This window comes from Bos taurus, chromosome 12 (assembly GCF_002263795.3).
Source record: "Bos taurus isolate L1 Dominette 01449 registration number 42190680 breed Hereford chromosome 12, ARS-UCD2.0, whole genome shotgun sequence".
NCBI classification, from domain to species: domain Eukaryota; kingdom Metazoa; phylum Chordata; class Mammalia; order Artiodactyla; family Bovidae; genus Bos; species Bos taurus.
Window position 1 is genome coordinate 35,793,776 of NC_037339.1, and position 24,150 is coordinate 35,817,925.

At 44.8% G+C, this 24,150-nt stretch overlaps 1 protein-coding gene across 7 annotated transcripts; it reads left to right on the forward strand.

Annotated features, from left to right (window-relative positions):
• Nucleotides 1-54: 54 nt before the first annotated feature.
• Nucleotides 55-24,009, forward strand: EEF1AKMT1 (EEF1A lysine methyltransferase 1). 7 transcript variants are annotated; one of them, XM_005213810.5, is made up of 5 exons: nucleotides 3,939-4,070; nucleotides 16,054-16,207; nucleotides 17,763-17,845; nucleotides 22,188-22,468; nucleotides 23,224-24,009. In XM_005213810.5, exons 2-5 carry the CDS (start codon nucleotides 16,061-16,063, stop codon nucleotides 23,391-23,393), a joined length of 681 nt encoding a protein of 226 aa, XP_005213867.1. In that variant the 5' UTR covers nucleotides 3,939-4,070; nucleotides 16,054-16,060; the 3' UTR covers nucleotides 23,394-24,009. The 7 variants fall into 7 exon arrangements, with proteins under 7 accessions (XP_059748132.1, XP_059748133.1, XP_005213867.1 ...); XM_005213812.5 differs by having other exon boundaries at nucleotides 3,939-4,058; XM_015473827.3 differs by having other exon boundaries at nucleotides 3,939-4,052; nucleotides 17,766-17,845.
• Nucleotides 24,010-24,150: the final 141 nt, after the last annotated feature.

Sequence of the window (24,150 nt, forward strand, 5' to 3'; positions counted from 1 at the left end):
CTGGGGACGTTACAGTCAAAATAATTTTAAATAAAAAACACAAGGACATATCTTCACAGTTAAAAATAGGGAATTGCATTACCTTCTGGGAGAATACCCAACCCTAATATTAATACAGGATTAGTCCAGGATTCAGAGAGAAAATCAGAATTTCATTTATATTCTGTTGTATTGAGCAGATGTGTTTTTATCTCAGCTCACCCTCTTAGGATTTCAGAGTTATTAGTTAAATCACTGAAGTGGAGGCATATTTGTAGTAAGTGTAGTTGGGTCATTGTTCTTGACTTTTCAGGAAAAATGGAAAAGTACCATCTGCTGTGTGTTAGGCAGACTTTCTTTTTTACCTAATCCTAAATCTTGTAGGCATATTCAGTGAAAGGTAAAGTTTTTATTTTAAACTTGATATTGCTTTGACTGTTTGTTGATTTTTTAGGTTATGTTGAGATTTAACTCTACTCCAAGGATGGATAAAGAAACATTAAGCTGTTTAGGAATTAAGTGGAGTTCTTTCATTCCTAAGGAGGGACCTTAACCCAGGTACATCACCTGGTATTGGAGGGAGCTGTAGATGGTCTTAGAGGCCGCGGATGTAAAAGTCTGGTGGTGTTTCTTGGATACCATCTTTAAAATCCTAGTGCTCTCTTAAAGTACAGTGTGTTTATAGTGTGTGGTTTATGAATGATGACTTTGGTGAATTACTAGATTATGAAACATTTTTGTATGTTTCTTAAACATAGGATCCCAGATTGGGTCCTGTGCATTCTCTGTAATCTCAAGTGGCAGTTGTTTTAAAACTTAAATGGAAGCAAAGGGCGTATTTGGTGATAGCAAGGAGAAAATCTTTTGCTTGGGAACACCATACAATACCAGTGGCAGCAAGCACTGTCATTTCTAGCACATAAGTCAACATCCTGCTGAACTCTTTCAGTGTAAATTATTTTTAACATCTAGCAAGAGAATGAACTGTGATTAAGTCATTGACGCTTCTCAGAGCTGATAAATGGGAGGAAAAAAAAAAACCTGAAGGAAAGAGAGGGGTTTGTTTTGTTTTGTTTTATATATTGTGGTCTTGCCATGGAACATGTGGGATTGGCCCCTCACCCCTGCTTTGGAAGCACAGTCTTGACCTCTGGACTGCCCAGGAAGTCCCACAGAGAGAGTTTAAGCAGGGACGTGCTAAATACTTTTATTCCTGTAGTAGTTAGTAGTTTTAAGTTTTGGTAGTTAGTGTTCACTCTTGATTGCTTTGCCAGGTCAGTCTTCAGATATTCCCCTGAGTAAGCCCTGTCTCTCAGGCCGCAGTTTTATTTGCACAACTGCTCGTAACTGCACTGCCCCTGTTGGTACTTTCTCAGGACTGACCTGGTGAAGCTGTTGGGACTGGCAGAGTACAGGGTGGAGACACAAACTCAGTGTCTGGCTAAGCTTCTCAGGGTTTTCATTGATTACGGGTCTGTCATGTGTATCATCAGTCAGTCAGTCAGTTCGGTCACTCAGTGATGTCCGACTCTTTGCAACCCCATGAATTGCAACACACCAGGCCTCCCTGTCCATCACCAACTCCTGGAGTTCACTCAAACTCACGTCCATCGAGTGGGTGATACCATCCAGCCATCTCATCCTGTCGTCCCCTTCTCCTCCTGTCCCCAGTCCCTCCCAGCATCAGTCTTTTCCAATGAGTCAACTCTTTGCATGAGGTGGCCAAAGTATTGGAGTTTCAGCTTTAGCATCAGTCCGTCCAAAGAACACCCAGGACTGATCTTTAGAATGGACTAGTTGGATCATGCTGCTGCTGCTGCTGCTAAGTCACTTCAGTCGTGTCCGACTTTGTGCGACCCCAGAGACGGCAGCCCACCAGGCTCCCCCGTCCCTGGGATTCTCCAGGCAAGAACACTGGAGTGGGTTTGCCATTTCTTTCTCCAATGCATGAAAGTGAAAAGTGAAAGTGAAGTCGCTCAGTCATCAGATCAGATCAGTCGCTCAGTTGTGTCCGACTCTTTGCGACTCCATGAATTGCAGCACACCAGGCCTCCCTGTCCATCACCAACTCCCGGAGTTCACTGAGACTCAAGTCCATTGGGTCAGTGATGCCATCCAGCCATCTCATCCTCTGTCGTCCCCTTCTCCTCCTGCCCCCAATCCCTCCCAGCATCAGAGTCTTTTCCAATGAATCAACTCTTCGCATGAGGTGGCCAAAGTACCGGAGTTTCAGCTTTAGCATCATTCCTTCCAGAGAAATCCCAGGGCTGATCTCCTTCAGAATGGACTGGTTGGATCTCCTTGCAGTCCAAGGGACTCTCAAGAGTCTTCTCCAACACCACAGTTCAAAAGCATCAATTCTTTGGCGCTCAGCCTTCTTCACAGTCAAGCCACACAAAAGGAGTAATTCCTGAACTGAGATTGATTTAAATGTATCTTTCTAGTCCAGTTTACTTGACGAGTAGTTTCCCTTTAGTTATTTATTTATTGGCCACATGGCTTGTGGGATCTCAGTTCCCTGACTAGAGATTGAAGCCAGGGCCTTGGCAGTAAAAGCGCTGCATACTGACCACGGGGCTGCCAGGGAATTCCTGCAGTTTCCCCTTTGTTTCAATGATAATAAAATTGCCTCTTGGTATCTTAAATTTTTTCTATGATTTGCAAAACCTATTAAATTACAATGCAAACGTTTCAGCTGAAAGAGTTGTAACTATTTGAACTTCTGACAACTGTGGTCACTTTAATAAAAAAAAGTAATACACATTAAATGGCAGATAACTATTGTCTCACATACGGTGAAAGCAGTTGAAACTTTGAAAGCTTAAAATATTATAGATCTGTTTTAATCCAAAAATAACTTGCTTTAACATAAATAAGCCTTTCTGCTGAATAAGCCAAGGCAGTGTGTCCTATGTATGGAACACTACTACCTCTGTAAAAAAATATATACTGCCATAAAAGTCAGTTATTGTCTCTCAGTGCATATTTATTGTTCTTTTAGCTTGATATATGTTTTCTTTCCTGCTGCTTTCCTAAATTATAGCTGGTTTTGACGTACGCAGCGTAGTGGACTTGTCATCCAAACAAAAAATGAAAGCATGGTTTGCCGTAAGTTTGGGGGCCGTATTTAAAGTGGAAATTACGGTATTCCCAGAATAGCAAACCTGTTTTTAATTTATATCCTCACCTTATACCAGAAAGGATTAAAAGTATTCAATAGAAGGTAACGTGGGAAGATGACGGGATTGGTAAGGAGGATGAGGAGAAAGCGGGCAGGGATGCTGCATGGATTGGTGGCCCTGCGGGAGAACAGTCATGACACCGCTCGGGGTCTGCAAGCACCTCCAGTCCGCGCGCAGGCGTCGGCTCTGACCCGGCTCCGCGGAGGCCGTGCTCCCGCCCGTGAGTCGTTGCACACAGCGCTGCTGCTTCATGAGGGGAGGGTTTGCCCAGCTCGTAGGCGGTCTCAGAACGGGGACCGCGTCTTCGGGTCGCGGGAACCCTCGGTGTTAGGCGGGGGTCTACCGTGGCTCCGACAGACGCACCGCGGAGGGTGTGCGGGGTTTTATTTAAAGGCCTTCTCTAACGCAGCGGTGGCTATGTCTATCTCCCCATTAGACGGAGGAGGCGGAACAGACGGGGCCTTGCTGCTTGTGAAACGTACAGTGAAGTGCAAACGCCAGGTCTCTTGGTGCGCCTTAAAACCTGCAGCGTCTCTGCTGCCCCGGTCCTCGCGGACACGTGCTCAGCCGCGCAGCTCCCGGCGCGAGGCGGCCCTGCACGTGGCGCGGTGCCCAAGGGCCTCCCGGGAGCGCTCGTCTGCGCGTGCGCGGACCGGGCCAGCCCGCAGCCCCGCCCACAACCCGGCCCCCTCCTATCCCGCCCCGCGGGACTGCTGTGCTTGCGCGGACGCGCCCCCGCGCACGCTTCCGGCCTGGCGGGCCGCAGTGCGCACGCGCAAACGCAGCTGGCTGCCCGACCAGGCCCCGCGGGCTACGGAGCACGCGTGGACTCGAGCGGCGAGTGGAGTGAGGAGCCCGCGCCGACTCCGCTCGTCCGCGTCTCCCGACACGGTCAGGGTAGCGGCTCTGGTACTCGGGGCCGGGCGGAAGGGGTTGGGAGGCGCTGCCGTCTCGGGTGTGCTCAGGTCGGCCGCGGGGCCGGGCCCGGGCGCGTGGAGCCGCGCTTCAGCCGGGGTCTCAGCGTGTGGAGTAACGGCCGTCTCCAAGGCGTGGAGGGGAGGGGGGTGGTGTCTGGAGGGGGGCCGCCTGGGCGTGTTCCGGGAGGCGGGGCGGTTGTGGTGGCAGCCCGTGGCGGTGGACGGTGTGCGTGTGGACACCGGGGTCGCGGGCGGCGTCGTTCTGTGGAGGGGCACGGGGCAACCTGCCGCCCCTCGTCGGCCCCGTCCGCCCGCGTCCCTGTAGAGGCCCGGATGCTGGAAATATGGACAATTTAGAGATCCACCCTCCACACAATTTTTTTTTTTTTCTTTTTCAGCTATGAAAGTAGTTTTCTTAATCTGCTGTTCGGAATTATTTGCTTTGAAGTTAAAGCCAACTTTTTTGTTTTCATGTTTTTATTTCTAAGTAATTAGCTAACAGATTTCAGGTTGCAAATTGAAAGCCATTGTCAATCCACAAATGCAGCTGTGGAAACATCCGTACGCATTCATATGTGTACACAGGAAAGTATGTGGACTCGCGCACTTTTCCTTGCCCTTCAGCTGTTCCAGGCAGTGTCGTGGTGCAGCTGGAATCAGGAACCGACTGTACCTGCAGTCTCTCGCAGGAGACGTTGGATTTTAATATTTGCTAAAGTGGTGTTGCTTCTTTTTTATCTGAGCACTTGCTGTTGGCATCTGCCAAGGTGTGTGTGGTGTCTTCCCGCACTCCCGCGAGTAATCTGTGGCTCTTTCTCTGGCTCGTGAACGTGATGGCAGGCCTGGGAGATAATTTAGACTTTCTGCTCTTGACAGCGGAGAAGGCAGTGGCACCCCGTAGGCTGCAGTCCATGAGGTCGCTGAGGGTCGGACACGACTTGAGCGACTTCACTTTCACTTTTCACTTTCATGCATTGGAGAAGGAAATGGCAAGCCACTCCAGTGTTCTTGCCTGGAGAATCCCAGGGACGGCGGAGTCTGGTGGGCTGCCGTCTGTGGAGTCACACAGAGTCGGACACGACTGAAGTGACTTAGCAGCAGCAGCAGCAGCAGCCCTTGACAGAGCTTTCTAAAAAGGGAAAGAGAAAGCCACCCGCCTTTGCTTTACCTTGAATGAACACACACTAGGTCGTTAGGTAGGGATGCTCCCAGGAGATTGTAAGCGTTGTGAAGGAACACCATTCTGAGCAAATGTTGGTGGCCCCCCATCACCTCAGGTGAACTGGTGTGGTCTCTGGGAGACAGGTGGGCACCCTGGAAATACCTCACATCTTCCACTGAGGCTCTGAAAATGCACAGGCAGCTACTCAGCGTGACAATTTCACGTTTATACATGTGCTGCCTTGGAGTGTATGATCCAGTTTTCTGGGGGTGAAAGGTTTCATATTTTTGGGGTCTTTGGTCAGAGTAGCTTGAGTGAGTTGAAGAAATTACATTATCTACAAACATTATTTCCAAACCTACAGAAAGGGATAAAGTTTTTTTTGTAATTTTCAATACAATTTTTAAGAATCATTTTAGCCTTGAGCGCAGTCTGTCTTCATGTTTGGCTGTGTCAGGGCTCAGTTGCTGTGTTTGGGATCTTGTGTCATATTTAGCTGCAGCATGGGATCTCTTAACTACAACACGTGGGATCTAGTTCCCCAGCCAAGGATCGGACCTGGGCCCCCTGCATTGGGAGCAGGGGAGTCTTAGCCACTGGACCACTGGGGAAGTCCCAAAAGGGGGTAGTTTTCTTGATAGGTATTTTCCTCACTGGAGCATATTAAGTTTACCTAAAATGCATAAAGCTGTTCAAAGAAAACTGAACTGTCGTCATATATTCAGCTTGACCCAAAGCTGGCAGAGTCAGAGCTTTCTCCTGGACCTACTGTACTTTTCTCCTCCATATTACTTAAAATCATAATTTATGGTAATTTTCATTTTCTAAGAAGAGGACAAAGAGAAAAGATAGTCAAGGCTTTCTCTCCAAGATTCCTGAGACCTCTAAGCTTTCTTTTACTCTGACAATGAGAGGAGATGGGAGAATGGCAGTATGTTTGTTAGCAGAATAATCACCTTGCTCAGACATTTTTAGGATTCCCTGTCTAGAGTAGTAACCTTTAGAGAGATCCTGAAGGAAAAGAAAAGATGTGTCTTGTGGGTGTCCCTGGAAGCTAGTAAGCATTTGGACGACCTCTCAGAAGGCACTTGGATACATGTACTTTCATCACGTCCGCACTTCTCCCTACAGTAGAAGCTGGGCCTTCCACTTAGGAAGGATTAACATATATTTGACTAACTGAACAAGACAGAATCCTTGCAGTAGTGGTGCATTTGATTCATTAGAGCCGATCTTGGCAAAAATGTGAAGTTAGAAGGACACCTTTTGGGGAGTAAACCAGCTTGTGACTGAGATGGAGGTGATCTCATCACCTCTTGATCCAGCGCTGCAGGGAGCTCTAGAAGTGGTGCTCATGGAATGGAAAGCCCGTGAGTCCCCAGAGACTTGACTTTGAAAGGCAGTGTTCGTGGGACGTGTAAGCGTCAGGTGCCCTGTCATCGCGTGCGTGTCGTTCTGTACATAAACCTGCCCCAGGTGTCATATTCCATGATGAGGGTATTTGCATTCCATGGTTCAGCCCTGTGGCTTCGCTCTCCTGTTACTAATGATTGTGAACAGTGCCCCTCATCAGAGCACTAAGTCCACCCCCTTAGCAGTTCTGCTCCATTTCTCAGCAGCTTCTAGCACAAATGTGGGACCTTTGGGCAGCCCTCGCCAGGGTCTGGTGCCCAGTCAGTGGACATTCTCTTTCCCTCCCAGACTGTAGCAGCTTCTTAAAAAACTCCTGTTCCCATGTGTAGCTCTAAAGCAGGTGAATGCCTGGTGTGTAGCATCTAGAGCTGTTATTGTATGGGTGATGCTGGAAAGGCTTGCAGTCTTCCATCACGTATGCACACATACATGTGCCAAAAGTTAAGGCTGTCAACTTTGTATTTTAAGAAAAGTTTTTAATTAAGGAATATCGGTAGAGACCAATAAGTAAATTATACTTTTATTTTGAAGTAAAAGAACTGAAGCAAGAAGTAACTTATTAAGGAAATAACCTGTTCATGAAAAGTATTTGTGTGAAGAAATACCATTTAAGTCAGTAGGGAGAGTCAGAGGGTCATGAGTGATACAAGAAGATGTGATTTTGGAAACTTTGTGGAAGAAAACATTTCCTTGTTTTTTTCCTATTAAACAACCCTGTCTTATAACAAGTTGGTTATATGATCGTGCATTTCTGAATCATTGATTAAAATCATTCACTTCTGATTTGAGTTGTGGGTTCTATAACTCTTCAGCTTCCCTGCCCTCATCTTTCTTGTTTTTAAGGTGAATTATAAAACTTTAGAGTTTATAAGCACAGTATACTTTAAGTCATTGTTCTGTTAGCTGAGCCCACGTGTTTGGTCTTGGAGGGCCTGGCTTCCCTGCTGTTTGTGATCTCGTGGAGTCTGTACGTTAGCATCAGTGTCTCTGGCGACCCCTGTCCCTGTGACGTGCACAGAGACTGCTTTAACTCCAAACACACTCTGCTTCTGGGCGGCCTTTGGTGGTCTGCAGTCGCTCAGGGGTGCCTAGTAGTGACATTAAAATACCCACTAGCTGTCTGATGCTATGTTAAGACTGCTTATCTGTTACAAGGGTGTTGGTCCTTTCAGCAGTTCTTTGGACATACTGATCACTGGACCCCCTCTGGAAATGTCCCAGCCCCGTCCTGGAGCAGGCAGGAACCTGTGTCCCGAGGCCATCTGTGTGATTTCTCGTCGCACTGCTGCATCAGGGCACCTGGGGCACGGGGACGTGATCATCAGATGCAGGCAGTGATCTTCTCCACTTGCCTTAGAAGAAACAGACACTACTATGCGGAGCAAGTTTTCAAGATTCTTTGGTTACATTTTTTAATCACTTCTCTTTCATGGTGAACAAATGTTTTCTGTTAAGCTATGTGAGAACACAAGAAAGAGATCTTGCTTGTTTTAAGGGCTGTCCTTTCTATTTTACAAATTCTAAAGTATGGTCAATATCTCCTCCCTGTACTTTACAAACAGAAGCCACCCTGGGATGCTTGGTACCCTTGCAAAGTTGATCCCATCCACAGACTCTGTCTACAAACAGAAGCCACCCTGGGATGCTTGGTACCCTTGCAAAGCTGATCCCATCCACAGACTCTGTCTGTTTATAGATGTGTATGGAGTCTGTGATGACAAGAAGGGTGACCTGGAAGCATTCAGTTGCTTCCCAGAAAGCTGATGAGCCAGTCTCGTGGCATGTTTGATGCATGAGTCCCGTGTCATGACAGTTTCACCACAGTGTCAGTAAACAACCCATCTGCCTCATGTAGAACTGACTGGAATAGTCCGTGTCAGATGAGACATGTGTTAAGGTTGATTTGATCTGGTTAACAGATTGGACAAAATGATGTCTCTATAAAGAAGAATCACTTTTGACCAGATGCCAGAGGCTACGATGTACGTAGATTTCCTTGGATTGCTTTTTGAAGTCAGCGTTTGCTTCTCCGGCAGTGTTCTCTAAATCGTTTGTGATTTTGTAGATCCATGCCCTTTGAATATCTGTCACATGCAGTCCCACATTGACTGTTCTTTTCCTTCAGCATTTTCAGTGAGCATCATAAATGACAGTTGAAAGCAACTGCCCAGTGGTTTGTTGATTCCTTAATTTTAATGGACCTTTACTAAAAATATTAAGTGTTGGAGCCCTTAAGGATCAACTGATAAATGAGAATTTCATATTTAGGTTTCATGTAGAACTCTGTCCAAATTCTTACTCTGTATCTTGTGGGGAGGGGAAACAAGTCAGGGATTTACTTTTGCAAAAACACCTGATAGATTTTATATTCATCATTTATAAAAAACTTGTTTTGAAAGCATTAAATTTTTTTTTCATGATTCTGAATCCTGAAATACAAGACCAGTATGAAGCCTCTTTGTACCTTGCAGCTCGGTTTGCAGTGTTCTCAGACTTTCTCAGCCCTGCACAAAAGCTAATAATCTTTCCCTTTATCTTTTCTTCTGGGACAGTGAGCATGGTTCACTTGAAGGTGTATCCCATCTCTGTTGATATTTGCATTATGTTCATGCATTGTTTTCTTAACTTTGTCCGTACTTTTTAGGTCTTTTAGCGTATTTAGGACAGTTGGGGTCTTTGTCTAGCAGGAGTGCTGTGTGGCCTTTTTCAGACATGGCTTTTTTCTTTTCAACGGGCCATGCTTTGCTGTCTCTTTGTATGCTTTGTTCAAAGTGCTTTTGTTCATACTTTGTTTATAAAGTATGATTTTGTTCATACTTTGTTCACAGTATGATTTTGTTCAAAGTGCTGGAAATCAGATTTTCCCCCTTCTCCAAGATTTGCTTTTTCTGTCATTCTGTTGTTGTCATTGCTATTATTATAGTCTGTTTTTGTGCTAAACATCAGCCTGAGGAAGCTTGAGGTCTTTCTAAGCCCACACCTTTTCCCGGGCATGTACATGCACCTTCTAAATCCCTCCACGTATGCGGTTGCTGTTTATAATGGTCTGGTCCTTAAACATGTGGCCCGTGAAGGGGGCGGGGTGGTCGTAGCGCTTTAAATCCCCACAGAGTTGCCTCTGCTGGGGGTGGGGGGGTGGAGTGCTGCAGCAATGGCTGCCTGCCTCTGCCTCCATGATCAGAAGTACCATCAGCAATCAAAATCCAGATTCCCAGTATTTGAAGAAAGGGGTCTTTATTGCCCGCTTTGCCCCACTGGTTACATACACGCTGCTCCTGGAGCTGTTGGAGTTGCGTTCTGAGACTCCAGCACGGCTGTCTGCCTGGCGTCCGTTCGTCTCAGGGCTGGAGGGGCTTGCATCTTCCCCATAGCTTAGCTCTCAGGTGCACGTGAAAGTCCTCTCTACCCTCATAGGATGTTTTCCCCTTCCGCCCACTGTCTGAGCAGTAAAAACACTGTCCCCGTTTTCTTTCTGCCTCCTTGTTTCTGCATGTGACCAGTCTTATGTGGTGCTTCCCGCTGTGCTGTGACTTGGATTTCTAGAACTGGCAACAGCAAACTTTCAGTGGCATTGACCTCGCTGTGTCATTGTCCTCACTTAGCTGTATAAGTTAACCCCTGAGCATAAAACCTTCCTGAGGCAAAAATAAGGAGAAGGGATAGGAAGCCACTGCTGAGTTAAGGGCCCAAACTGACTGAAATTAACATTTTAAGTCTTCTCCTGGGAGTTGAAAGCCTTTGAATAGACTAATGATCCAAAGCAGTTCCATCAGATAGATTGTGCCAGTACAATTCTCTCAGTATGGAGATAGTCTTCCCAGATCCTTCTAATAACTTTGTACACACTCTAACCATTCCTTCCCACCTTTAGATCCCACCTTGATGATGTCTACCTTCTGAACAGTCTCATCTCTCTGACCACTTTATTTTGTGCTCTGAGATGATAGATCTGTTAATCTGCATTTTGTCTAAAAGTGATCCAGTGATAGCTTGTTCACTTGTGTCCAGCTCTTTGTGACCCCGTGGACTGCAGCGTGCCAGGCTTCCCTGTCCCTCACTGTCTCCCAGAGTTTGCTCAAACTCATGTCCATTGACTCGGTGATGCCATCCAACCATCTCATCCTCTGTCGTCCCTCAATCTTTTGCAGCATCAGGGTCTTTTCCGATGAGTCAGCTCTTCACATCCAGTGGCCAGAGCATTCAGCATCAGTCCATCTTAATCTGTGAAGGTGACAAGTGACAAGCCAGAGCCAGTCATGCTCCCTGCACACAGCGTTCACCATGCTCGTCATTTCCTGTCACTCTTCGTAGTGTTGCTTTAATTATTGATTTCTTGTGGTCCCTCTGCTGCCAAGTAGTCACATGAAGGTATTAAACTAGTGGTCACCACAGATTCCGTACTGTCAGTGAGATGCTGCAACTTGAACAGTACTGAAGGTAATATTTTTGTTCCTGTTGTGTGCCAAGGACGATTAGGTGGTTTGTAGATAGTAACTCATCTAATTCAGAACAACTCTATTAAATAAGTTTTAACATTATCTCCATTTCATAAATGAGAAAATTAAGGCATAGAAGAGTTAAATACTTGCTTAAAGCTATGTAGTTAATAAGTGGCAAAGCCATGATTTACACTTAGGTAGTTCAGCTCCAGTTCTTGCTCTGAATCCAGTATTGTTTTCCTAATGTCTAAATAAATAAGAGCAGAAATGCTTTTTCACAATCAGTATAAAAAATACCAGGTATCTGCTTCAGGTAAGAGCTGTTTGTATAAAGTATTAGAAGCTCTCCATCTTGAGATGAGTCTGTGCAGAAATTATAGATCGTTCACTGTGAAACACTGCAAACATTTAAGACTACAGCCTGCAGCAGGAAGTTGTGTCGTGATGCACGACCCTATACACACACGTGTGTATTTTTTGCTAAAACATTTCACAGAGCACTACTGACTTCTACTATGAGCTATACATGTACTTGGATACATTCTTTTCTGTTTTTAAAAAATCTTATATTTTCCTACATTGAATTCATATCTTAATGGAAATCATTGTAGTGTGAAAAGTGTGGGTAGAAAAATAGATGAGTCCTTTCATGAGATTTATTCTAAGTTCTTTGAAAAAGATTATTACTTGGGGAAGGCCCAAACTGTTTAGAAGCCATTTCAGACACTTTTTGGTTACAGAATTAAGTCCATGGGTCTCTGCAGATAATATAGTAAACATTTTTTAAATTATGTATTCCTCACTCCCGGTGGTAACCACTATCTTTAATCTTTGGTTTTTCATTAACTTGCTTTTATCCCCATGTTTCTGAACTTCACTTAAATAGAATTATTGATACTATATGTATTCTGTAACTTTGTGATTTAACATATTCTTAAGATTGATTCTTGTTAGTATATATGGCTGTAGGTTTTTTTTTTTTTAACACTGTCATGAACTTCCACTAGGAGTAACAAGACTAAATTTCCCCTCCCATCTGATAGAACTGAACAAAAAAAAACAGGTAAAATATGTGGGGAAAAATGTCTTTGAAGATAACGGGCACCAGGCCACAAAGGTCAGTGGTCCCTGAAAAAGGGAAATGAACAGACTGAACCTGATGGTTACTTCGTCTTACTGCCCGAAAGACTTTTCAGGCCGCTACGCAGGGAAGGGAACCCAGGGACCGCTCTGAGTTGAGGAAATACTGATAGATTCTGGGGAAGCCTCATGGGAAGCAAGCAGGGCAGAGTGAGTACAGAGGAGGAGCTCCAGAGAACTGCGGTACAAGAAATGTTCATTCAAGCACACAGAGAATGACAGGTGATGGCAGTATTAATCAATACAAAATGAAGTGCAATGTAAGTGGTTACGATGTAGGTTTTTTTAAAAGATTTTTTAACAGTGTGCTGTATTTCAGTTAAGTTCAGTCGCTCAATCGTGTCTGACTCTTTGCAACCCCGTGGACTGCAGCACGCCAGGCCTCCCTGTCCATCACCAACTCCCGGAGTTCACTCAAACTCATGTCCATAGAGTCGGTGATGCCATCCAGCCGTCTCATCCTCTGTCGTCCCCTTCTCCCGCCTTCAATCTTTCCCAGAATCAGGGTCTTTTCCAATGAGTCAGTTCTTCGTATCAGGTGGCCAAAGTATTGGAGTTTCAGCTTCAGCATCAGTCCTTGAATATTCAGGACTGATCTCCTTTAGTATGGACTGGTTGGATCTCCTTGCTATCGAAGGGACTCTCAAGAGTCTTCTCCAACACCACAGTTCAAAAGCATCAATTCTTTGGTGCTCAGCTCTCTTTATAGTCCAACTCTCACATCCACGCATGACATGACTATTGGAACAACCATAGCCTTGACTAGACGGACCTTTGTTGGCAAAGTAACGTCTCTGCTTTTGATATGCTGTCTAGGTTGGTCATAACTTTTCTTCCAAGAAACAAGTGTCTTTTAATTTCATGGCTGCACTCACCATCTGCAGTGATTTTGGAGCCCCCCAAAATAAAGTCTATAGCTGTTTCCACTGTTTCCCCATCTATTTGCCATGAACTGACAGGACCAGATGCCATGATCCTAGTTTTCTGAATGTTGAGTTTTAAGCCAACTTTTTGACTCTCTTTCACTTTCATTAAGAGGCTCTTTAGTTCTTCGCTTTCTCCCATAAGTGTGATGTCATCTGCATATCTGAGGTTATTGGTATTTCTCCCAGCAATCTTGATTCCAGCTTGTGCTTCTTTCAGCCCAGCGTTTCTCATGATGTACTCTGCACATAAGTTAAATAAGCAGGGTGACAATAGACAGCCTTGAACTGATTTGGAAACACTTTGTTGTTCCATGTCCAGTTCTAACTGTTGCTTCCTGACCTGCATACAGATTTCTCAAGAGGCAGGTCAGGTGGTCTGGTATTCCCATCTCTTTCAGAATTGTCCAGTTTGTTGTGATCCACATAGTCAAAGGCTTTGGCATAGTCAATAAAGCAGAACTAGATGTTTTTCTGGAACTCTCTTGCTTTTTCCATGATCCAACGGATGTTGGCAATTTGATCTCTGGTTCCTCTGCCTTTTCTAAATCCAGCTTGAACATCTGGAAGTTCACGGTTCACGTACTGTTGAAGCCTGGCTTGGAGAATTTTGAGCATTACTTTACCAGCGTGTGAGATGAGTACAATTGTGCGGTAGTCTGAGCATTCTTTGGCATTGCCTTTCTTTGGGATTGGAATGAAAACTGACCTTTTCCAGTCCTGTGGCCACTGCTGAGTTCCAAATGTGCTGGCATACTGAGTGCCGCACTTTCACAGCATCATCTTTTAGGATTTCAAAGAGCTCAACTGGAATTCCATCACCTCCACTAGTTTTGTTTGTAGTGATGCTTCCTAAGGCCCACTTGACTTCACATTCCACGATGTCTGGCTCTAGGTGAGTGATCACACCATCATGATTATCTGGGTCTTGAAGATCTTTTTTGTACAGTTCTGTGTATTCTTGCCACCTCTTCTTAATATCTTCTGCTGCTTTTAGGTCCATACTATGTCTGTCCTTTATTGTGCCCATCTTCGCATGAAAACTTCCTTGGTATCTCTGATTTTCTTGAAGAGATCTCTAGTCTTTCCCATTCTGTTGTTTTCCTCTATTTCTTTGCATTGATTGCTGAGGAAGGCTTTCTTATCTCTCCTTGCTATTCTTTGGAACTCTGCATTCAAATGGATATATCCTTTTGTCCTTTGTCTTTTGCTTGTCTTTTCTCAGCTGTTTGTAAGGCCTCCTCAGACAACCATTTTGCCTTTTTACATTTCTTTTCCCTGGGATGATCTTGACCCCTGCCTCCGGTACAATGTCACAAATCTTCATCCATAGTTCTTCAGGCACTCTATCAGATCTAATCCTGTGAATCTGTCACCTCCACTGTATAATCGTAAGGGATTTGATTTAGGTCATACCTGAATATCTAGTGGCTTTCCCTACTTTCTTCAATTTAAGTCTGAATTTGGCAATAAGGAGTTCATGATCTGAGCCACAGTCAGCTCCCGGTCTTGTTTTTGCTGACTGTATAGAGCTTCTCCATCTTTGGTTGCATATAATCAGTCTGATTTCAGTATTGACCATCTGGTGATGTCCATGTGTAGAGTCTTCTCTTGTGTTGTTGGAAGAGGGTGTTTGCTATGACCAGTGCATTCTCTTCACAAAACTCTGTTAGCCTTTGCCCTGCTTCATTACTCCAAGGCTAAATTTGCCTGTGGTGTGTTTATATCAAATGTAAAAATAAGACGTTGGACAATAGTAACACAAAGGCTTGGAGGAGAGAAATGGAAGTTATATACAAATCGTAAGGTTTTTGTATAACACAGAAGTGGTGTAATGCTATTTGATCGCGTGCCATGATAGATACCCTATAAACCTGTAATCCTTCAAGTAACTACATAACAGTTACAGGTGGCAAGCCAGCAGAGGAGAAAAGGAAATGTTTTCCATGTGATATAGTACCCTACTGTAGGAATACACAGCAGTCTGTTATATTATGTAATGTCCAGTGAGTGGACATTTCAGCAGTTTTAGTTGTTGCCAGTACACATTTCCACTTTGAACGTATTCTCCATGTCTATTTATGTGAATCACAAGAGTTTCATATAGTTATATGATGCAGAATTTCTGAGTTTGAAGCAGAGGTAAGGTAATATTGTTATCCAAAATGTTTTCATCAGTTTACATTTCAGCAGCAAAGTAGGCCGTTTCTATTATTCTACACCCCCCAAAACATTCGGTGTTACCTGTCTTTTCCATTGTAGTCAGTCTGGTAGGTGTATGGTTGTATCTCATTGTGATGGTAATTTGCATCCTCTCTCATCTCTTAATTTTCCTATCTCTTCCTCTACCCCTCCTTTACCAATCCTTCACTTGTCCCATTGTAACACCTAGGAGCCTTAGGTCACCTCAACAATGACATTCACACATAAAAAGCTCTGATTCAGAGTCTACTGTGAATTATCTGCATGTGACCACTGGGGTACCAGAAGAAAGCAAAACATCTTTACAGATTTCATTCTGCAAGGAGTCATAAAAATGTGAAAAGTCTTATTGTGAAAACTGTATACATGGAGAGAGTAAGCATGCATTTATTTGTTCAGCTTTAGTTAGTGGAAGATCTCTGCAGACATATGTATGCATGTGCTTGGCTGCGCCCGGTCTTTGTTTATGGCACGTGGCATCTCGTTCCCTGACCAGGGATAGAACCCGGGCCCTGCACTGGGAGTGTGGGGTCTTGGCCACTGAACCACCAGGGAGGTTCCTGGTCTCAGAAATTTTAAATACCTGTTTTCCTGATACAACTCACTTCCAGTTTGGATCATTGCTGTGAGTTAATTTTTTTAATTGTTTGATGGAAAGGAAAAACACACTAACATCACTTGACTCATTCCCTGCAGGTGTGAGATGAGTGACTCCGAAAACGAGGGGCCCCCCCAGCTTTCTTCATACGCCCTTGCAGCTCTGCAGGAGTTTTATGCTGAGCAGCAGCACCACCACTCTGACCTCTGTGGTGACGACAAGTACAACATCGGGATAATAGAAGAGAACTGGGTAAGTGACCATGCTCCGCATCCATCCGGACGTGTTGGCAGTGTGGAGTGTGTTCTGTACCTAGTCCACTGTTGGTCTTTACTCCACCTAACAGCCCAGTTTGTCTCGCTTGTCACTAGGAAGCTGATAGCCTGTTCAGTAGCTAAGACACTGGGAGTGCAGATTTTCCTCATTCTGACCCGGACTGCTTGGTGGTCAGAGGAGGGGACGTTTCAGACAGGGGAAGAGATCGTGTCCAACAGACTGTACTTCTTGTAGACAGATTCATTCTGTCAGTTTTTACTGGAGCACAGCATTCCTTATGGGAAGGGATCATTGCAGTAAGGGGGCAACTGGTGTTAAACATGTGAAAATTGATGAAAGGGGTTTTAAAGAAGGTATTAATAGTTCCTGGTGCACAGTATGTATTTTAATTGTATTTTTATGAGCCAAATAAAAATAGGAATTTTTAAAAGTGAGTTGAGGAAAGCTAACCTAAACTGTAACGTAGAAATCTACCTTTTTTGAAGCATAGTTGAGAAATAGATGAGGCTTGAAATTTCTTTGACTACCTTAATCATCGATCTGCCTCTCTTCATCACTTTGCAGCTGGGAGGTGTGTGTGTGTGCAGTCTTTGACATTTTGTGTCAAGTGTAGATCTAAGTTATATAAAGTTTATATTATTTTATATAAAATTATATAAAATTCATCATCTGTTTGAAATTGGGACAGAAATGTTTCTTTTTATTTACTCTGGATGTTCCACCTACTCAGATGCCTCTAGTTTTCTTTCGTCATGTTTTCGTCTTTAGCTTGATGCTTTGAATAGTAAATATTAGAAACCTGAGTCCACCTTAAGGTAGTCTTTCTCTTTTCCTTTTGCTTGCTTAAATACTATGTACTTTCCGATTCTGAAAGTAATCTATGGTCGGTGTAGGAAATAGGTAAATATGAATAAAAAAACAAGTCATAATCTCACTACCTGAATTAACTATTTGTATATTTTTGGCACTTGTTCTGTTCACAAAAATGAAGAAATCTCCCAGGAGGCATGAGTGAAACTTTTAGATGTAGGTGACAAAGAAGATCTTAGAACCTTCTGGAGAAAAGCATGTCACCTCCAGTGTCTCAGGACGGGTCACATTGCACTTTTCAATAGCTTTATTAGAAACTAGAAAAAAAGTGAAGCACTGCCTTCAATATTTAGAGTGAAAATTTCATTCAGTCTAGGATTCTATGCCCAGCTGAGTTACCAATGAAATGTGAGGATAAAATGTTAAATGTGTAAGACATCGTAAGTCTCACAACATTGACTTCCCATGCACCACTTTTCAGGAGCTACAGGATGATGTTGGGAGAATTAGGGATAGTTTCGGAGAACCCAAGCAAATGCAACAGTGGTTTGTTTATTAACTCTAGAAGAATAGGAGGTGCCATACCAAAAGGAAGTGCAGAATATACTGCATGGCCCAGCACTGACACTGGCTGTTGACAGAATTCGTTTTGGTAAATAGATACGAATTAAAAGGACACGTGTATGCCAGGTCTAATACAATTCACTCGTTCCTGTCACAGCAGCTGAGCCAGTTCTGGTACAGCCCGGAGACGGCCACGTGCCTTGCTGAGGATGCAGTGGCAGCTGCCGGGGAGGGCGGCAGGTGAGATACTGGGTTCTCTTCTCTTTTGCCTTTTAATCTAAAGTAATACTTTAAATGTCCTTCCTGGATGAGAGATGGTTTGTAAGAAGGTTCACCTGTAATCTGCAAAACCTGTGGTTGATGATTTGAAGACCACAAGGAATAAAGAATGCTTTCCTGTCGCCGCTAGGGGCACACTCAAAACCCTGTTCCATGTAAGTCATCTTCATCTGTTCCTTAACATTTTTCTATTCCTTTTATTCCCCTGCTGCTGCTGCTAAGTCACTTCAGTTGTGTCCCGACTCCTAGCGACCCCATGGACTACAGCCTACCAGGCTCCTCCGTCCATGGGATTTGCCAGGGAAGAGTGCTGGAGTGGGTTGCCATTGCCTTCTCCTTTATTCCCCTAGAATTGCTTTAAAAGAAAAAAATCTTAATGTTTGATCTTTCTGAAATTTTGAGAATTATAGGTTTTGTTAGTTTGGTATTTATTTCTGTCAGAACTTTGTGTGCATATGAAGTCAAATGGTCCTGAAAGACTTGTTGAACAAAATAATCCTGCCGAGGTCCTGCCCCGGCTGATCCAGGGTATTCAAAGCGGGGACGGCGTCGGCGACCTATTTATTTAAATATTTTATCAAAGATATAAAGAGTAATAGGATGAGGATAGCTCAGTAGGAAAATTCAGTGGAGAAAAGAGGCTGAGTAGCTTGGTTTACGCGGGAGACCAATAAAACTTCAAGACAAGAAGTTTGCATCACTTACGTAGGCCGCAGGCGTCCTTCCATTCTCCCGAAGGAGAGGAGACACTGAGGCCTCCCCGGTTGGATCTTAGAAGCCCAGGCATAATTAGTAAGCATGGGGGGTTCCGAGCTCCAGATGGAGACTCAACCAGAGTGAGAGAGCGAGCGACATGGGGAGACCAGTATTTTGAGAAACTGATCCTAATTCTTTATTTTCCAGAGTCTGTTTTTATACACTGAGATGTTATACTAAAGTCACGTGGGGACAGCAGTCCTGACTTTTATTAAAGTCAGGTGCTTCACACAAATGTATACAGAGGTCTTAGGGGTGTTACATCATCTTCTGGCCAGGGGGGGGCCTGCTGACAATTTACGACCCTCTCCTTGTGACAGCGGTCAGTCAACCAGGACACTTATTTCTCCAGGGGTGATTATTCTTAAAACAGACGCCACCCAAGTAAAGTTACATTCCTATAGGGTGAGGGTGTAGTGGGTTTTAGTTAAGGAAAGAATTTACTTAGCCTAAGGTCTAACGTAGTCTTCTGTATATTCATTAATGTGTGTAAGGGCAGGGGATGTGGAGACTTAGCAACAAACATTGGCTCAACAAATGAAAAACCCTTCACCAATACAGTTTCTAATCAGCCCATTATACTTATACTAATAGTTTCTAACTTTTCTAAGGAACCTGTTTTTAGAAGGTTTAAAGCATCTCCTGCCTCTCACGGTTGGGAGGCTGTGAGCAATCACATGTGGCCGGACAAGCCTGTCAGGCAAGCTAGAGAACCTTCAGAGGAGTTTGTAGGTTAAAACACTCTTATCACGTCCAGGAATTATTATTAACTGGAGCTCTAAGTTAACTCCTTCTCTGAAAGAGGTGGTGGGGGACAGCCCCCTGTAAAGTCAGAGGTGTAGGTGAGCACAAAGTAGTAAAGTAGGCAGGCTCTGGTTATGGGGGTAGATGCTCGAGGAGTTCCAGGGGGACTCCTGAGGCTCGATCCCGCCTTTGCGTATGTCGAGCCTCCTTCCTCATGACCTTTGCCACGGGCGGAGTACGTCACTCTGGCCCCCAACATAATCCATTGTTAATTTTCCCCTTGTCCCCCCCTTGCCTTTCAGCTCTTCTACAATTCTAAACCTGTTTATATTGGCACTTGTTCATTTGTCACTTACAGACATCTCACCTTAAGAGACTAAGGATTTAGCTTCTTCATCCTCCACTGCACACAGGTGTGCTTCCTGTCCGTGCTCCCAGTAGTTATATCCATTTTTATGGTTGGACTCATTGGTAATATTTTTTGAGGCTCTTGCTTCTACATACTTCCCTGGTGGCTCAGCTGGTAAGAATCCGCCTGCAGTGGGGGAGACCTGGGTTTGATCCCTCAGTTGGGAACATCCCCTGGAGAAGGGAATGGCTGCCCACTCCAGTACTCTGGCCTGGAATCCCCATGGAGAAGTCCATGGGGTCACGAAGAGTCGGCTACAACTCAGCAACTTTCATGAGTGATAATTAGTTTGAAATTTCCTGTTTTATTCCCTTGGTTTGGGTTTCATATTAGTAGCTTCATAAAATGACCTGGGAAGTGTTACTATGTTTGTTTCCTGGAAGTGATTGTGTAGAATTGGTGTTAGTTATATCCTGTCTTGGTTAAATAGGGTTTATACGTCCATATCACTAACCCTCAAATTCTCCCAGTGGTGTAAATCTCTTAACCAACGAACTTAGACATATTTCAACTCCTTGGAAAAAATACTCCCCCCACCCCCCTGGCTTTGCCACCTCTTCTGTCTGGGCTGGTGTACGTCCGGCTCTGGTCTTGGTATTTCCCTCCACCATCTACCGAGTGTCCTCTTATCTTTCTTGTTCTGACCTTCCTGTATCCAGTATCCCAGTCCTTAGTTCACAGCTTTATCTTGGTTGGGTACATCCTTCAACACTTTTCACTAGAGGGAAATTTTAAAAACCTGTCTCAAAATATTTTTATTCTACCCATTCTCTTGATGTCTTAGTTATTGAGAAGTACAATGCCATTCTGATTTCTTATGAGAAACCTGTTTTTTGCACCCCTGCCCCCTGCTGGCTTAGGGTTTTCTCCTAATGCCGTGTTGTGTGTCCTGGCATGGTGCTTTCATTTGTCGAAAGGGGTGGAAACCTTTCTGTTCTCATAACTCGGGTCCTCCAGTTTGGGAAAATTGTCCTTTTTTTTTCTTCTGTTCTTCTTTACCTGATTCATTTTTCTTTCTGTCCCTTTCACACGTTTTGTCTTTCTTACCTGACCTTCTGGGAAAATTCCTCAACTTTATCTTTGAAACTTTCCACTGACTTTGCCATTTCTGCTGTCCTGTACTTTATCACCTGTAATTTCTTAGGTCTCTGGATATTTATCAAGGTATCTTGTTCATCCTTCTGAGGACATCACATTACAGGACTTCTTCTCTTCACAGTCTCTGACTCCAGCATGCCTCTCATGTTTTATTAATATTTTGGCTTTAGTACGCACTGACTCTCCTGAGTGGTCTGCTGACCCTCTGCTGTGTGCTCCTAGTTGAGATGGGCACGCTAAGGCTGGAAGCTCTGATACATGGGCAGGCTTTCTCTGCTTGGTGTCTGCAGTTAGCTGGTGTGGATCAGCTGTTTTCCCAGGAATGCCCGGTCAGTAAATCCAGGCTTTTCTTGTGGGCTGGTAAGAGCCCCAGAGCGAGCCACCTTCCTTCCTGGGAGTCACGCATCTCGTTGACCTCATTCCAGGAGGTCAGGGCTCCCAACATCTGGTGGGTTTAATGTGATCCTTGCCATTCCACACGGCCCTTCACCACTAGCTGTGCCCCTACCCCCATCCGGACAACATCCTTCCCATTTTCTCCCACAGTGTGGAGGCTTGGTGCAGAGATGAGAATCCTGGGTCTTTTCCTCTTCGATAGACCTTCCAAAAACAGTCCCCCTGCCGCCCCTTCACCCCTACTTCTTGAGCTACCTGGTTTTCAGCTTCCTGAGCTGCGGGTGCTTTGGTGTTGGCGAGGCTCCCTCTCAGCTTTCCTGGCTGCCAATTTGGGATTTGGCTCCCTTGGGCCTGCAGAGTCAGAAGCCACCCAGACCACACCCTTGCCTGTCAGCTTCCTGAGCATGTTTCCTTTGTCTTCCCTCATTGTCTTGCTGTTGGAGGTTTCCTTCTCATGATTAATTGCTTTGAAGAAGCAAATCTAAATGAATGTGTTCCCTCTGCATCTTTATCTGAAAGTCCTAAGGCTTTTTCTTTATATATTAAATATATGAATATTACCAAATAACTTGAAAATATTTAGTTTGAGGCTTAAAAGTATTTGAAATAAATGTTAAAAGAGACCAACAGGAAAATAACAGGTAAATTCAGGTCATGGGCTGCGTAACTCTTGTACCTAATGTTTCACATTTTTTTACCATGAAACATACATTTCATACTCAAAAATTATGAGTTTGTAGATCTGTAAACACCAGATTCCTCCCAAAATTCACTGCTGTTATTACTTTAGTTTGTAGTGTGAAGAAAATCTGACATGGGCTATACTTTTTCAGTGAAGTGGTTATTTGCTGCTGTATGCCATCACAAAGCTCATTCATGAGCTGGGTCTCTCTGTTCCAGAATAGCGTGTGTGAGCGCCCCCAGTGTCTACCAGAAGCTGAGAGAGCGGCACAGAGACGATGTCTCCGTCTGCATCTTCGAGTACGACCGCAGGTTTGCCATATACGGAGAGGACTTTGTCTACTATGACTACAAGAACCCTGTGGACTTACCTGAGAGGATCGCCACACACAGCTTTGACATCGTCGTGGCAGATCCCCCCTATCTCTCGGAGGAATGTCTTAGGAAAATGTCAGAAACCATCAAGCTCCTGACCCGGGGAAAGATCCTGCTGTGCACAGGTTTGTGCTGGCCGACCACACACCCTGTGACCTCATTCCACTTATCTCCCTGCACCCTGGGGCTGAGGTGCTGCTGCCTCTCGGGGCCTGTTGAGAATTCTGTGGCACGACGCCCAGGAAGTGGGGTTTGGCGCGAGGTGAGGGCACCGGGAGTGCTATCTGTACTCAGCAGTGTCAGTACTAGTAACGTGTCTGGCTCAGCCTCTCTAGCTGATAAAGAAATATGCAACCTCTGGGGTTAAAGTGGATGTCAGAGGTCAGACCAAGATGTTAGATGGTTTACCAGAACAGAAGATGTTCTCACCGGTGAGGGAGGGGGATTATCCTGGCGTTTCAAAATGAAAACATGAGCTGTAGGTCCCCCTACTTTCAGGCCTGCAGCCCCTCGCTCCCCCTGGTGCAGAGGACGGGCTGGAGGGAGACGTGCAGTCATCAGCCAGAAGCTGGTACAAATGTGTTTGCACAATTAGATATTACTCAGAAAGGGGCTGCTGAGTCCAAGTTGGAAAAAGTTTTTAGTAAAATTATCTTTTGTTACTTTGTAGAATATAAGTAATTTTTACAATTTCTAAGTATCTCAGCTTTATAGAGGCAGAAAAATTCTTGATAAAGGGAAAAATAGTAGGAACTTGGCAAAAATGTTGGAGGAAGTAAAAGGATAGAAAGCAGTGACCTTCCCCCTATTGCTGAGTGGAACTGGCAGCTCCTTGCCCCGGCCAGCGTGGCTCTGAGGCTTGTCTGGTGGTTCTCCTCAGGTGCTGTCATGGAGGACGCGGCAGCAAAGCTGCTTGGAGTGAAGATGTGCAAGTTTATTCCAGAACACACTCGAACCCTGGGAAATGAGTTTCGCTGTTTCGTGAATTACAACTCCGGGCTGGACTGTAATCTGTCAGTGCAGCTCCCAGTACAGGAAGGACCCAAGTGACGTTTCCTCTCTGAAAAACTACCACCTCCCCTGTCCTCATTTTCGAGGTAAAGACATTATGATTTCCTTAGGATGTCCCTGGAGCTCAGGGTGCTTTTGCCAACTTGAGTCTGTAGCATTATATCTGGAAGAACTTTTAGACCCCATCTAGTGGAGAAGGCAATGGCACCCCACTCCAGTACTCTTGCCTGGAAAATCCCACAGACGGAGGAGCCTGGTATGCTGCAGTCCATGGGGTCGCTGGGAGTCGGACACGACTGAGCGACTTCCATTTCACTTTCATGCACTGGAGAAGGAAATGGCAACCCATTCCAGTGTTCTTGCCTGGAGAATCCCAGGGACGGGGGAGCCTGGTGGGCTGCAGTCTATGGGGTCGCACAGAGTCTGACACACCTGAAATGACTTAGCAGCAGCAGCAGTCTGCTCTCCTCACTTAACACAGGTAAAGAGCTGTACGTAGTGACCAGCCAAGACCTCAGCCCCTGGCTCTAACAGCCAGGGAGTTTGTAGTTGAGGATGCAGTTTGTGTCCAGAAGAGGGAGGGCACATGCCCAGTAAATATTTGTTAAATGTTTCCATTCAGAGAGAAGGTGCAAATAAAGGTTACCTTTCTGGATCTTGGTGGGGAAAGTCGATTCTTCCATTGGGTATGTGCTGCCTGTTAACAACTAAGGTGAGCTAACCTGATGAACACAGTTAATGGAACTGCTTTATTTTTCACATGCAATACATTTACTCTCCTTTGTCCAGTGCTCTG

Coding starts and splice junctions, on each gene's coding strand:
- EEF1AKMT1 (XM_059892149.1), top strand. CDS start 3,216: ATGACGGGATTGGTAAGGAGGATGAGGAGAAAGCGGGCAGGGATGCTG. Junction 4,059..10,801: donor CGTCTCCCGACACGGTCAGG/GTAGCGGCTCTG, acceptor AATCTTTTGCAG/CATCAGGGTCTTTTCCGATG.